At 35.5% G+C, this 15,133-nt stretch overlaps 1 protein-coding gene across 5 annotated transcripts in view; it reads right to left on the reverse strand.

Annotated features, from left to right (window-relative positions):
• Window positions 1-15,133, reverse strand: part of CDH18 (cadherin 18) — a 441,257-nt gene that overhangs the window by 123,080 nt on the left and 303,044 nt on the right. For all 5 annotated transcript variants that reach the window (XM_048939478.1, XM_048939479.1, XM_048939476.1 and 2 more), the window contains one exon: window positions 4,201-4,495. In XM_048939478.1, the coding sequence (XP_048795435.1) occupies window positions 4,201-4,495 (295 nt within the window). The remainder of the gene's footprint in view (window positions 1-4,200; window positions 4,496-15,133) is intronic.

Below are 15,133 nucleotides of genomic sequence, written 5' to 3' on the forward strand. Positions count from 1 at the left end.
ATTTTTACAGTAAAAATGTTTAAATATCAAGGAAAAACTGAAAGGAATACTTCAAACCATCTCTCTGAAGACAAATTTTTAATGTTTAATGAAGTAGTTCAATAAAACATGTCTGTTGAGAATGTAAATCTGTATGCATGACTTCCCATAGTTTGCAGTACTGTTAAAAACTCAAATGGATCAATATTGGAAAAAAAAAGTCCAAGTGAAAATAAGGTTAAGTTTAATGAACACAGGGATTTCCTGCCTAACTAAACTAATTCCTAAGCTAGTATTAAATCAGAAACAAGCCAACACGTTTTAGTTTCATCCTACATTAGAAAAATGATTTCACCAGAAAATTAACTCTTGGAAGCCAGTGACAACAGCACTGATCCAAGATCATACTGTAAAAAACTCCCCATATTTTTGAGTCAGCTATCTTTATTAGAAGACCAAAATCAAACCCACAAAAAGATTAACATTTCTTATGCAAATCACATTTATGAACACGTGAACAATGCCTTTCAAATTATCTGGAATTATGACTGTCTCACATTACAATAACCTGGGAAGAAGTATAGAACTGCCCAGCGTGTCTATTAATTGCCTAAGTAGGATGTATTGGGAATACTCTTCTTTATGAAAGAACTCAACACTGGAAAAGTTAACATGCAATATTTCATTATTTTCAAGCCATATATAGAAATGAGCAGATACGGAAGGCTTTCACTGACTGAAAATGATTCTATTTCCTTTTACATTTAGATAATCAGCACTCATATAAACCATAAAACAGAGTGCAGTTGTAGCTCTCATGGTAGGAGAAGTCATTTCAGACAGAAACATTGGCTCTTCAACCAACCTTTAGAAAAGAGGTTCAGTGAAGGCAAGGAATAGGCCAGTTGTTTCTTTTTTTTTTTCTTCCCAGCTCTTTCAGTGAAGGAGATAAAGCATAAGCAACACGTTCATTCTCTGCAACTGTGAATACTGTGATCTAATATTTGGCAAATAGTTCAATAAAAGTTCACTGTACTCTCTTGACAGTGACTTAAAAATGAAGAACGTTAAAGGTTCTACACCTACTTTCTTGATCTTTTAATAAAAGAGAAAGTTACAACATGTGGGAAAAACACCATCTAACTTCTTGAGGACAGACAGGAATCTGCTGCAGAAACTAAGCAGCATAGCAAAGATGAAAAATATCATCCATCACTTTGCATGAATATTGTAAAGAGTTTTCAGTTTTAACATCTCTGTAACAAGTTCAAGTAAATAAAAATGGAAGGACTGACGACTCCCTAGGAATTCATAAAATAACAACATCTTAAGTCACATATAGAATCCACAGCTAAATGTTAAAACTCAAGCTAATTACAGACCAAATGAAAATGGCATAAGGATAATGAATCTCTATTATTTGACAGAAAGAATATATCCTATATAAGCCCTAATGGAATTATTCTTCCAGAGACCACAAGCAGAAACTTGTTTACAATATGCAATAAACACAAAAATTCAGTAAATGGAAAAGAATGATAAAAAATAGAAAATACAACGCATGCCTACAGCAGATTGCCTGTATGGAAGGATATGAAAACTCTACTTTATTCATACCACAGGAAAGTTCTGTGGAACAGGTTGCTGACCTTGGGTACAAGCAGTAAAGTATTTTATTTATAAAACATAACATTAATGCTCTATCTTCAAAACTTCCTTGGTTTATTGTAATCCACTCTGATTTATAACCCAAAATGTCATTATAGGATAATTAAAATTGCTCTCTGGAAAATCTGTACTGTAATACTTAGATTCAGATGACTACAAAATTATGACTAACATCTAAATACTAATGATGTATTTTTGAGATAACAAAAATACATACAGAAAATAATAATACTGGCTGCTCTTGACTTGGAGGATATCATTGACTTACTTTCCCCTCTGTCCTCCCATCCAGTAAATAACAGTATTCCACAAACAAGGAAGAAAATACTCAATTAATTTGAATTGTCTTCTTTAAAGACAAAGGAAAACTGAGGAAAGAGAAGACAGAAAAGAAACTCACTGTTCAAAGAGGAAAATTCATAAAAGGGAAGTTAAAAACCAATATAGGAATAACAATGAAAGAAGAAGAGAGAAGGAAATAAAATGAGACCAAAGAAAGCTGTTTTTCCTTTTATACATTCTTGTTGTAAGAAGGACTGCAGGAAGAAAAGGCTCAGAATTATCCATGGCTGAGAGGAGACATCTGAAATAGCATACAGTGTGGGAGGACTTGGGAAGAGGACAGAAAAAGGATAAAAATGCTACAAGAAACTATGCAGAATGAAATGTCAGATTAAGACAATTATCATGCAGAGACGTATGTATTTTTCAGAACATCATATATAGAGGACATTTTAAGAAGAAAAATCAAGGAATTATTCCTACATTTCAGGGAACTAGAAGTGACAGAAAGAACAAAGAGGCAGTAATGAAAGCAAGAAGAAAGCGAGAAGAGAAAATGTTATGTACTTTTGATACATGATATTTGGTGAGCTTCAAAGTCCATTTAATATAGTCTGATTTTGCATGAAAGTTAGAGTACAGTAGATAGTGTTCTTTTCAATCCAAAATAAACATCACTCGGGTCAACAAAAAATCTACTGATTTAGAAATCAGTCTGACTTTAAACTGTCACAAAACTGAAATCAATGGCTCAGAAATAATATTTAATACATTTTGGTCTTTCCAGAATTGGATTACTAGATTACTACAGTTTCGCAAATCAATCAAATGCCACAGTTCACTTGTATGTGCAAGAAAAGAAATGTAGATGTGGAATATACTATTTCACTTATCTGTAATGTAGGTCAGGATTTTGACCCATTTAATCTCTCCATGTATTTGTTTGCATACTGTGAAATTGGTCTCCTTACATACACAGGTTAAAACTCCCTCATTACATAGTAAGATATGTTTGAACTCAGCACAATAACGTCATGAGGTACCAGAGAATATCAATCAAATGCAGATCTCTAGTTTAAAATTATTTTCAATTACATACACTTGGAGAATTCCACAAGGTACTCTCCCATTCAAAATAACACCAACAAGACAAAGCATCTGATTTTCAAGTTTGAAACAAACTATTTTTGTTATTTTCTGAGCTACTCATATGAACCATCATCACCACTCAAAGTGATCAAACGGTTGCAAAACATTAAGATTCAGTGACAACAGTAATGTTTGTATACAGTGATGAATATTGTTGTCACAGTTGAGCAACTACACATTTTTGGTTATTTTTCCCTTTTGACTTTACAATTGTACTCTGCAGAAGTTTAAAACCTATCATCTGCTTATCTGACAAACAGCAAGCAGAGAAGAGAATAAAGGTTAAACATCTGACACATCTGGGACTCTAAGCTAGTTTCTTAGATGGAGTGCACAGGTATTTTAATGGACAGGGTAAAGTGCATGTTCATTAAATAATGATATGTACTGTCCAGTCATTAATAAATACAGTAGACTTAGTTAGGTTGAATGTCATGACTGTTCTTTAAAAGTACTTATCACAAAAGCTGTATTTGCCTGTCAATCCTGAGCTAATTATGTATGTTTGATATTGAGATCTTACAGTTATAAATTAATTTCAACAGCAGAGAAGCTATAAAGAAAATTGATTGTATAATAAGGCACGTCAAAGAATAAGAATATCTGAACTACATTTCTAAAACACATAAAAAAAACAATTATCAACACTTAGGTGCATCTCATTTCACTTTATAAGAATTAAAAAAGTAAACAAAGATAAGAGGGTATGGTCTAAAATAATCTAGTGAACTACTGTTCCTTCGAATTTGTTTAATTCAGTGGATTGCATATACTGCTTTTGTAAACATAAAGGAATGAAATAAACAGTGTAGCTGAATAAGGATATACAAATATATCTTGTTTCTAGAATGCAAATGGAACTTGCCTAGAAGTGCAATGGAACATGTATCATAAACCAGTCAAGAATGAGGGTAACACTCCTTTGCAGTCAGCATGTATGCGTACTGTTTTCTCAGAAGGAAAATCATTAGTAATGTACAAGATCTGGTGACTTCTTCTGTAATACTGTAATATTTTTCACATACAGCCAATGATACAATACAGCATCATAAAATTGTCAAACAGCATGTGGTTTTTTTCTTTGTTAAAAGACTGCTGAATGGAGTAACTTGTTTTCCTTACCCATTTCAGACATCTCTGGCACAGTAACAATGTATGGTCCATCTGTAAATTTTGGTGCATTGTCATTGATATCCTGTACTTTGATAATAAACTCAGATTCAGGCTCAAGTGGCTTGTTTGTCCTTCTATCAATAGCTTGGGCATGAAGCACATAATGTGTCTTCTGTTCTCGATCAAGGCTTTTGGTTGAATGGATGTCTCCTGTTGTGTCATCAATAATAAATATAGTTCCTGCTCCTTCTCCAGTTAGAATGTATTTGACTGATCCATCACCTTTGTCGGAATTGGAGTGCAGCTGTAGAATAAATACACATAAAATCACATAAAATGACTTATTAAGTTTCACAAAAGGTTATTGCACAAAAGACATAAAAATTATAATACTACTGTTAACATTGTTTTGCCTAGTTTTTAACCCACTCAACTCCTGCTATAATCCCTCATGCATTATTACTGACAAGACAATCATTTTACTCAGGGTCATTTCCAAGTCAGTACAGTTCTTTTTTTCTTTTTTTTCTTTTTTTTTTTTTTCCTGCGGTCCTAGTTCATTCTAGAAAAGTTTCCCTGAATCAGTAACATAGTAACATTCTACTAAATGAGATATTTTTTGTTTTATTTTGGTTTGGTTTTAATCCTTTAAGCAGCTGCCTTGAAGCACTCATTGCAAGAAAAACAGCCTCAAGTGTTAAGTCTGAAGCAGTCACACTGAGGATTAAATACGCTCAAATGACTATAACTCAGTCCAGTCACCTATACTATCTCCTATGGCCCAAGGATAGCATCACTTTCTACTGTGTCATGTGTCAGAAACAGATGTCTGTCCAGGATTTCTCTACCCCTCCACAAAGTGTAAGCATTTCTTTTCCTTTCTGCCTCATTTGCATGCATTTGAACTATGTACAATGAAATAATGAACTCTGACTGATAATTCTGCCATTTGCATTGTTCCTAGTGCATACTCGGTGCTACAAAATATATGTAAAGTACAATACACCACCCTTTGAGTAGAACAAAACTTATAATTTATCAAAAAATCCTGGAAAATCACTAAGTACCTTGGTACATTAACAGATAATAAAAAGCACTCATCCATCCAGCTCAGTGCTTCTAACTCGACTCTAATGAATTGCCTATTTAGATATGAAATGATTGTGTTCTCTAGAAGGGAAGAAATGATTTTTTTCCTAGGCTAAGAATCTTTGCATTTTTGTTTGTTTGTTTGTTTTAATTCAAAACTGTTTTGAGAAAAAAATGTATTTATTGAGATATTCAATAAGAAAAAGGGATAATGCTGAAATGATCAGTCTCAGCTATTGGTCAGATATACAGAGCTGTTAAATCAGAAGGGGAACTTCATGATTTTAAGTACTTGTTCTCATTCTTATAAGATAGTCCTTACTGTCTCCCAGTATCTGAAAAGTAGCATTACTAACTTTCCATGCAATGTCTGAGCTAAGCAAAAACAGAATGCCAATTACTATTAACAATTATTGTTGCACAAGGTGTCAATTTCCAGATTCCTTTTGGTAAAGGAACAGTTCATTAACTACAAATACTTCTGGAGGTTCAAACAAATCATAAAATACAGATATACTGCTGTTTTCTCACTCCTTCCTTGTTTTCTTGGTTTTTTTTTTTTTTTTTTTTTTTTTTTCTTTTTTGGGGGGAGGGGCAGGTCTTTGTCTTGAATTTAAAATGAACAATCATGCTATTTGTAAAAGGAATAAGCATATGAGGCTTGATGACATTTTCCATCTTGTCTGTATCAAAACTACAGAATTAGGGTGACAAATTTTGTATCTTGTTCTCTAGGAGGCTGGGCAGGCTGAAGCTAAAGGAAGCATCTAGTAAAGTAAGAAAAATCAGCAGATATAAACTTTAGCCTATTTTCAGTTAATTAACCTTATTTTCATCAAAGCCACAAGAGGATCCAATTGAATAACCAAAACAACTGTGGACCTATTTTATTTCAAGAAGAAAAAAGAGAGAGAGAGAGAAGAAAGGTCTGCATACTTAGCTTTGCATTTAAAGGACAGCAGGATAGTTTTACAGTTTTACACCTTTCTTTTTGAGTAGTGATAGACAAAACTCCAGTTACATCCCTTATCATCTTCAGAGTACTATTGGATTCTGTGTATATTGAGTAATGCACTCAAATTGCCAGCAATTCAAACGTTATAAAAAACCAAAATAGTCTCTAAAGAGATTCATTAAAGCCAACAGTAGAAGGTACTTCAGCATCTAAGTTCTTGTTCACAAGCAGAGCAACACAGACTCAGCATACCATATTCTCTTCAACAGTTCCAACTTTACTTGTGTGACCTTAGAGAAGATATCTTACTCCAGACTCCTAAAAAGCATGTGGCCATTTTGTTTCCATGAGACGCTACCATACCTGTCAATGGTTACTGCAGGAGCACATGCACACTAGAGAATGAGACACTAACGCACTTCAGTAATGCAAATAAATATCTCACATAAACAGAAGATGCAGGGGTGTTTTTCCCCTTCCCTGCCACTGTAACACCATATAAAGAATAGCAATAGTAACTTCGTAGCAAACTCCCAGGTTGCAGAAAGTGAGGAAAAGCTCAAATGCAGCAGACATGGGTGCAGAAATAACAGAAAGAAGCTGCTTACCCCTGGAATGCCTCTGATACACAAAGATCTCCAGCAAGAGACTTTTACCTCCACTGCCAACCCAGATATGAGGTCTGGGAAAGGGTAGATCCTGCCTCCACCCATTGCATTCACTCAGGCACACTGCATGCAGCTGAACTCCCCTGGGTTGGCCCTGCCTTTACACCAGGTGCTCAGTCACTGGGTCAGGCCATGACAGCATTTCTGCTACACCCAGTCAGAGCTAGAAAGTTGGAACTTTGCAGGAATCTCTCAGGAAGAAATACAAACATATCTCGAACTGAAACATGATTACTCAAAATGTTGAGAGAAGTAATGAACATCATTGAAAAGAAAAAAAGAGTGCTATGTCAAGCAATTACAATACAGCTCTGTGATATTATTTACTGACATTCGATTCCAACTTTTAAACTGCTGCTGAAAGCAGGTTTGTTTGTTTGTTTTTCCCTTTATGAAGTAGCTTCAACTTGCTTCCTAAAGCACTCTCACCTTAGATCTGTTCTACTGTGATCTTACAAATCAGCAGTTAACCAGTAGAGACTAACACATCTTGGACTCACCATGAGACCCAGCCGTTCCTGTTCAGGCCCCTGTTAGGCTGTAATGGGCCTGGAACCCAACGTGCCACAGCCCTGCCCTTTCTATCCATGGTCTCCACCCAGCCAGTCTCACTAGCAAGACCACAGCCCAGCCTTGCCTGTACCTGTGGCTGGGGTTATCCAAGTACCCTGGAGCACACCTGGCCCACTCGGGGATACCCTACATTTTGGCCCCTGGGTGTTGTCTCATTCTGCTGCTCTGACAGCACCACCTCCAATCTACCAACATCTAGTCTGTGTCCAGAATTTCTTGTGAAAAGCAGTTTCTATTCTAAGCGATGTGGTGGCTTCTAGAAATGTTACTTATCATTGCTTATTATGCTATATTCCTAATGAGAATATATACACTAAATATTCTGAATCTGCCCACAGTCAGAAGAAGCCAGAAGGTATTTATTTTTTCATCCCCTGTTGGGTCTTATTTTCATCTTTACTTTTCTGAATTGAAGAAACTGAAAATACTAGCTGAAGAACATATCTGGAATGTCACCTTTATCAACTTAGTGAGCTCCACTTCTTGACATATTTAATAACAAGTTGGCTTCAGGATGATTTATGATGGTTCCTCAATCTTTAACTAGCCTGTATCAGCAGTGTGTGACTGATTCAGCAGAGCAGCAAGCAAGGTGTCCTTGTTTTCTTAAGACTTAAACATTTCTCTTCCGAAAGTCTAATTGAATACTTTCCATTAGTATTTCTTCACAAATTACAGAAAGATAACATTTTCCAAAGGCATCACTTGAAGAGATATAACAAACTTTTCAGTTAATCAGTTTCTTTATATTTTTATATTAACTTTAATACTACAAATCTTTAAATAGATATAATTTGCTGCATTAGCATATTGACAGCTTTTAAATGAAGACACTGTAGGCTTGCTGCCCTGTTAATACAGTATTATCACTGCAATTAATTGCTAAACTGCAGACCCAAATGTTCAGGTTCCTATGGCTTAACTAAAGGCCTGCTCACCACCCTTAGTCTTCATACATTTTTACTAAATTACTTAATTGCTTTATCTAATTCTTACTGACAATATACTTTAAGAAGTTTGCCTTTAAGTATTTTTCAAAAGTCAATCAAATGACTATAATTAAGCAGCAACTAGTAGACAGTATAGAAGTGGAAATCAATAGGAAAGAAGCACACAAATGAAACATAAAAATAAACCTAAACCAATACAAAGAGTAGGAAAACAATATCCTACTTCTGGTGGGATGTGGTATGCTAGCAACTCCCACCCATTATCATGCTCCCCTGTGCTTGCATGAGGGAGACAAGTGGCAATTAGAAACAAGGCATGATAAGAAGAATGAAGAAGAAATCTGACAAAGTATGTTTATTAGTGATTTAATTGTAGGACTGCTTTCCCCCTTTTGCTTTAATTGAATAATTCTGATTCTTGGTGTGTTGTGTGGGTGGGATTTTAGGTGCATCAGTAATCAATTTTGCAATATTTTAACTAGACTACCAATAAAATCTTGGACCTGAATATAAGATGCATGCTGTTCTGTTGAAAATGAAGTATTATGAAGAGATTCCCAAAAGCATGCTAAATTGAAATCTGAAGCTGATTTGAAAATCAAGAACCGTTGCACTAATCTAATGGAATTAAACAGGGCAGAAATGGCTATGCATACAATACATATAGATTATTTTGAAGTGACTGCATATATTAACTTAAAACTTACTGTTGACAAATAATGAACAAGAATATTATGTACATAATTTCAAAATCAAAACTTGAGTTCTGGCAATTACACTGACTGATTACATGATGCCTTATCTAGAAGACATTGACTCACTTTGCCAGAGATTCACAGACTTTTGCAGAGAGGAATGCAACAATGAAACTTATGAAGACTAAATTTAATTTTATAGACCAGAGGAGAATATGCTCTATTGATTACAGATTCCTCTGTCTCATCTTTCCCTCTCAGTTTCCAGCCAATCTTCCTTCACCTAGGCACAAACTCTTTCTAAACCTAGCAGACTCTCTCTTCATGTTGCATGCCACCCAGTCTCTATCCCTCTGCCAAACTCAAACTCTTACTCTAACAGTCTGCTTTTAAGCTTTCTATCCACACAGTTCTGGACTTCTGTATAATGATCTGTAATTTTTCTATGCTCTTATTCACTGTCTAAATGAGAAGCTGGACATAAGCCAGCAGCGTTCACTTGCTGCCTGAAAGGCAACTGTGTTCTGGGCTGCATTAAAAGAGGAGTGGCCAGCAGGGAGAGGAGGGTGATTGTACCACTCTATTCGGCTCTTGTGAGGCCCCATCTGGTATAGTGCATCCAGGCCTGGGGCCCCCAATTCAAGAAAGACGTGGAATTCATGGAGCGGCTCCAAAGGAGGGCCACTAAGGTGATCAGAGGGCTGGAGCACCTTTTCTACGAGGAAAGGTTGGGGGAACTGAGCTTGTTTAGCTTGGAGAAGAGAAGGCTCTGGGGAGACCTCATTGTGGCCTTCCAGTACTTGAAGGGAGCATATAAACAGGAGAGGGAATGACTGTTTACAAGGGTGGATAGTGATAGGACAATGGGGAATGGTTTTAAACTAAGACGGGGGGATTTAGGTTAGACATTAGGAGGAAGTTTTCCACTTAGAGAGTGGTGATGCACTGGAACAGGTTGCCCAAGGTGACTGTGAATGTCCCATCCCTAAAGCCAGGCTGGATGTGGCTCTGGGCAATCTGGTCTGGTGGTTGGTGACCCAGCACACAGCAGGGGGGTTGAAATGAGATGATCAATGTGGTCCTTTTCAACCCAAGCCATCCTATGATTCTATTTTATTACTATTTTTTACTTCATGCCTCCTAGTGCTTTTCGATGATTTTATATCTGGTCCTTGGCTTCCTTTATCCCTATCTAAACTAATTTTAATTTTGCATTTCTTTGTTCAAATAGACTGTAACTCTCCACCCTGGGTTACCTTTGTTTGTAGAAAGTAATTCTTGCAGGGTTAGCACATACAACTTAACAGTATAAAGCAGTTATTTGGTAGCTAACATCCAAAAGATATGTAGGATTTTATAAACTACTAGACTAGGTATTGGTACATTCCAGCCCTGAAAAAAAACCAACACGAAGCATCAAGCATCATTCACAATGAGAAGAATCAACTTCAGCTACTGTCTGGAATGAATATTTGATGATTTACAATCTTTATCACACCTCCCATCTATTTTCCCACCCAAATGTTTTTTGTCTCTTTTCTTCTCAGATCATTGAACTACTAGCAATCCCTGGCTCAATAACCCTACTGCTACAGCTTTGCCTTCTTTAACTTGTGTAGTTCTACAGTCTTCCTCACAGTCCTTCACAACTTGCTGATTTCTTCAATGGTACAAGGTTACAAAGCTGGACCATATCACTGCTTGGCTGTGGATTACAAATAACTGAATCCATGGAGGATGGAGGAAGATGATAAGCCCCACTCCTTTTCCTCAAATCACTAGTTCTCTCTTTTGCAACAGGATTCAATCACAGTCTCTCTCCTTTGCCTGTCTCTCATGAGTTGAAATTCCTTCAACTTAGTATCCTGACTACATTCATTCTGCACTTCTCCAAATTACTGAACAATTTTAACTGAAAATAAGAGAAAAAAAAATAGACTTTCTCCCTAATAATTCCTCCCATCTCAAACAGCTTTATAAAAGTAGGGGAAAAAAAAAAGTAAAATAATAAGAAAAGGGACAGCTATAATGGCAGCTCATACCATCTTATGTTAAGAAAAGCAGTGTTGAAGAAATCCCCTACCATTCCAAGCACTTATTGCTTCAGTTTACTGGGAAGCAAAAACTTAAAAAGATACAATGGACATCAAAATACCTGCACGTATGAAGCGAAGGGAGAGAAATTCAGCTGACCGAAAATAGCTTAGAGCTGAAGTTATTCTTTTGAATTTAAAAAAAAAAAAAAAAAAAAAAAAAAAAAAAAAAAAGCAGATGATGAATTTAGCTATTCCATGACATTTCACAACAGTAAAAAAATATTGATTTTATTTCCACAAGAAAAAAAAAAATATTTATTATGATTACTTTTTATTATTTTCAAATAATTTTTTGTTTTCTGTTTTGAGAGCAGCAGATTCTTTCAAGAAGAGTGGAAAACTCCCCATTCTCAAGCCTGTTGTCGTTGCCAATCAGTTTAACCAAATGCTAAGAGGGCTCCAGCATGGAAATACCAGGGAAATCTACCAATGCTTGTCCTACCCAGAGGAATCACAAAATTATGCACAAACAACACGAGCTTCGAGCTTAACAAGGGACAGGAGGATACACACACACAAAAAATCGGTTATTTTACTTGTGTTATGCAACACTAATTAATAATATAAAAATGCGGAAATGTATAAAGAATTGATAATACAATACTAAAAACACTGAGTACAAAATATTTTACTCTTGTAGTAGCACAAAGAGTCATCAGGTTAAGTTTCTTTGATGTTTATGTAGACACAACATGTAATCTAAAACAAATGATACAATAACAGCAGTAGTAAAATATGCACACCAAATTATTCTGATCGGTGCGTGCTGCAAAACAAGAGTCTAGCTGATACTACTGAAATTTTCATTAAGCCTCTGCAGTAAAAGCATCCTCAGATTTGCCACAGACTTGCTTCCTTTGGTCTGAGCTATAAGATATGTTTTAATGAAATATACTGCTCTGGGCAATGTCACACCTTTTGATGGAATTCTCAGGGGGAATCATTAGCCCTGGAGATAACTGTATAATCCATACCAGTATCCACGAATTGAGAAGAAGCTATTCTACACCCTTGCAAAACAGAGGAAGAAAATGAATACTAAACTGCAATTGTCTACATCTGCTGAATAGGCTTTCTGACATGGATAGAAAAAAAAAAAATGCACTGCAATCATCCAGAAAAAAACATGATGAAAACAGTATTAACTTCACAGTACAACAGTACAGCACACAAACATCTGTTCTGCAAGTTCTGAACTCTTGCTGCTACTTTTTTGGGAGTAGTTATGGGGTGAGTAATGGTGAAATATACAGGTATATAAGCAAACATCTGAAATAACAGCAGGTGTACTAAAGCTGACACAAGTGGTCAATATTAGCTTCTAATTTCTCTCTGTACCAAAGGACAACTGTAGTGAATGACAAGAAAAATAGCAAATAGAAAATAGAATCTTCAAACAACACAATATGTATTTATGTATAAAACTGTTATGTTTTCAAGGAACACTATGCATTTTAGGAAAAATAGAACCTGAAATTGCACTTGTATAAGAAAAATAATTCAACTCTGCTGAAGTCTTCACATGAACTCTGTCTACAGCAGTATTTCAGACTTTTATTTCACATTTTTTATTAGGATTAATAATATGATGGACATAGAAATAATTATTTTTCCCATAAAATAGGACTGCATTATGTATTGTATTATATATTTATTTTATAGGTTTTAAAGAGCTAGACAGACATCCTTCTTGCAGAACATGATAACCAAACACTACTAAAAAGCATGATATAATTGTGAATATATTTGTTCGCAGGTCCCAGGGCTAAATGACTGCAGCTTGTTGAACAGCTACTCTAATACACATCTTTTTTGTCGGTCTTTTTGTTTGGGTCTTATTTGAAAATAAAACCACTCTTATTTTTAAACAGATATCAAAACATGATTTTTCATTCCCCAGTTCTGCTCTATAACCAGAATAATTGTTTCAGATCGGAGACATATTGCATTTAACCTATGGAACACTCAACAGCAGCATTCAGGCACAATGGCAACTAGGTATGACTGTAAAATAAGTGGCTGTCTCTCATAGCAAATTGCCCTACTTTCCTCCTAAGCAATAGCCTCTCGTTGAAGAGCTTTTAATTTTCAGATTTCAAAGTCTCATTGAAATGCAAGTATAATCATCCGTGTTTCACAGATGAGTAAACTGAGGTATATTTAAACTACCATATTTACCCAGAAATAAACACATACGAGATACAAAAAGACACAAAAAAACTCCCATTTATCCAGCTGTGATATATTGGCGATACTGAACACTACAATTCTCAGAGAAAGCAAAAGGGACGAATTCATAAAGCCATAGAAATATTCCTCAAGGACTACAGAATTTCAGAACAATTAGAAACTTTCCCATGCCATCAAAAAAGCATCATCTATAGAAAAGCCCACTAAATGCCAAGAGATAAAAAATTAGACTTCAAATGAGTACTTCATTGTTACATTCAGTAAAGAAATTCTCAAAATCTAGGATGGATTTCTTCTGTTTTTTGGTAGCCAAGAGTCTGGCTTTAATGAATGTGAGCAAGTAGTTAATGTCTGGGTGAATGATATATTACTTCACAATGTTCTGTTCTGCAATGTACATTTCTTTTTGTTACTTCCGATGTCGCATGCCACAAAGCAGCATAGGAAACTTACGCACTCTAGACAAGTACATAAAATTGCCCTGATCTTCCAAGTTTTGAATATGCCCTCATCCACTGTTACTAAAACTCATTTAACAACAAGTATCACATTTTACCACAATGAATAATTGTGGTAACAACTTAGGATTACTTAATCCATGTAGGAGGACCATACATTTAACTAGAGTTGAACTCAAAGGCCTTGCTGATACACTGACACTAGAAGAAGCCCTGGCCATATGACACTGCTACTGGGAGAAGAATTTTGTTTCAGTTATGTGCTGTTCCTAAAATCCAAAGAGGAGGTATGATGCCAACAGAAAGCATTTTGAAAACTCTTGCCTCTCTGACATATGGGTACAAGTACACATCAAAAATGTTTCTGTTCTGTGTTTCTTTGCACAGAAAACAACTGATTTTCTTTACAACATGGAAGCACTGCTATGTTTGTAAATGTCTTATTGTTCAGCTATACTCTCACAGATGCGAACATCTGTGACCTCAACAGTGCAAAAAGTAGTCTTAGAATGAGTGATGATATCATAAATATCTTCACCTGGAGAAGTAAAGCCACTGTTACACAATAAATAGTTTGCTTAAGATAGTAAAAAAGTCAAGGTTAGAAAAAAAGTGAAGTACATATATTCTTTGAAAACCCCACAAGATGCTAGAATCTGGAATTTCAACAAAGCAATGAAAAGCTATTTTTTTAATGAAAAAATGTAGAACATTTGAAATAATTATGGAGTAAACATGCAGTTCCTGATTTCACATACTGTTTCTGTAGACTTTCTACATTCTCTTGACCCTCAGCTCTGGTGCTTTCCCCATCAAGCTAGTCTGATTGCCGTACATTTATGTTCTTTATATACACAAAGAGAGAACTCTGCTTTTCCATTCCATCTGCAGTACAGAGGGAAAAAAAAAGGGAATACACCTAGTGTAAAAATTTCTTCCAAAAGACAATACATATATGTCTTCGGTGAACAGGAATGCCAAGCTGTGGATTATTTCAGGTTTTTCCAAAAGACAAAGAGCTATTACTTCCACAAAACTCTTATTAATTCTATATTAGGTGATATCTTCCTCTATATAATTCCTTCTGATATTAATTGGGAGGGATGAAAATAGCTCACTGGAGCTGAAAGCTGTAACAGTACTAAAACTCTTATGGAAAGTATGATTAATTTGCTTGTTTGGTTGTTTGTCTGTCAGTGCTACTGCAAATAAAGTGCACTCACTGAGTGATCTTGAAACAGCATATTCAATTCTGAGCTGTAGGAAAA

This window comes from Lagopus muta, chromosome 3 (assembly GCF_023343835.1).
Source record: "Lagopus muta isolate bLagMut1 chromosome 3, bLagMut1 primary, whole genome shotgun sequence".
Taxonomy (NCBI): Eukaryota; Metazoa; Chordata; class Aves; order Galliformes; family Phasianidae; genus Lagopus; species Lagopus muta.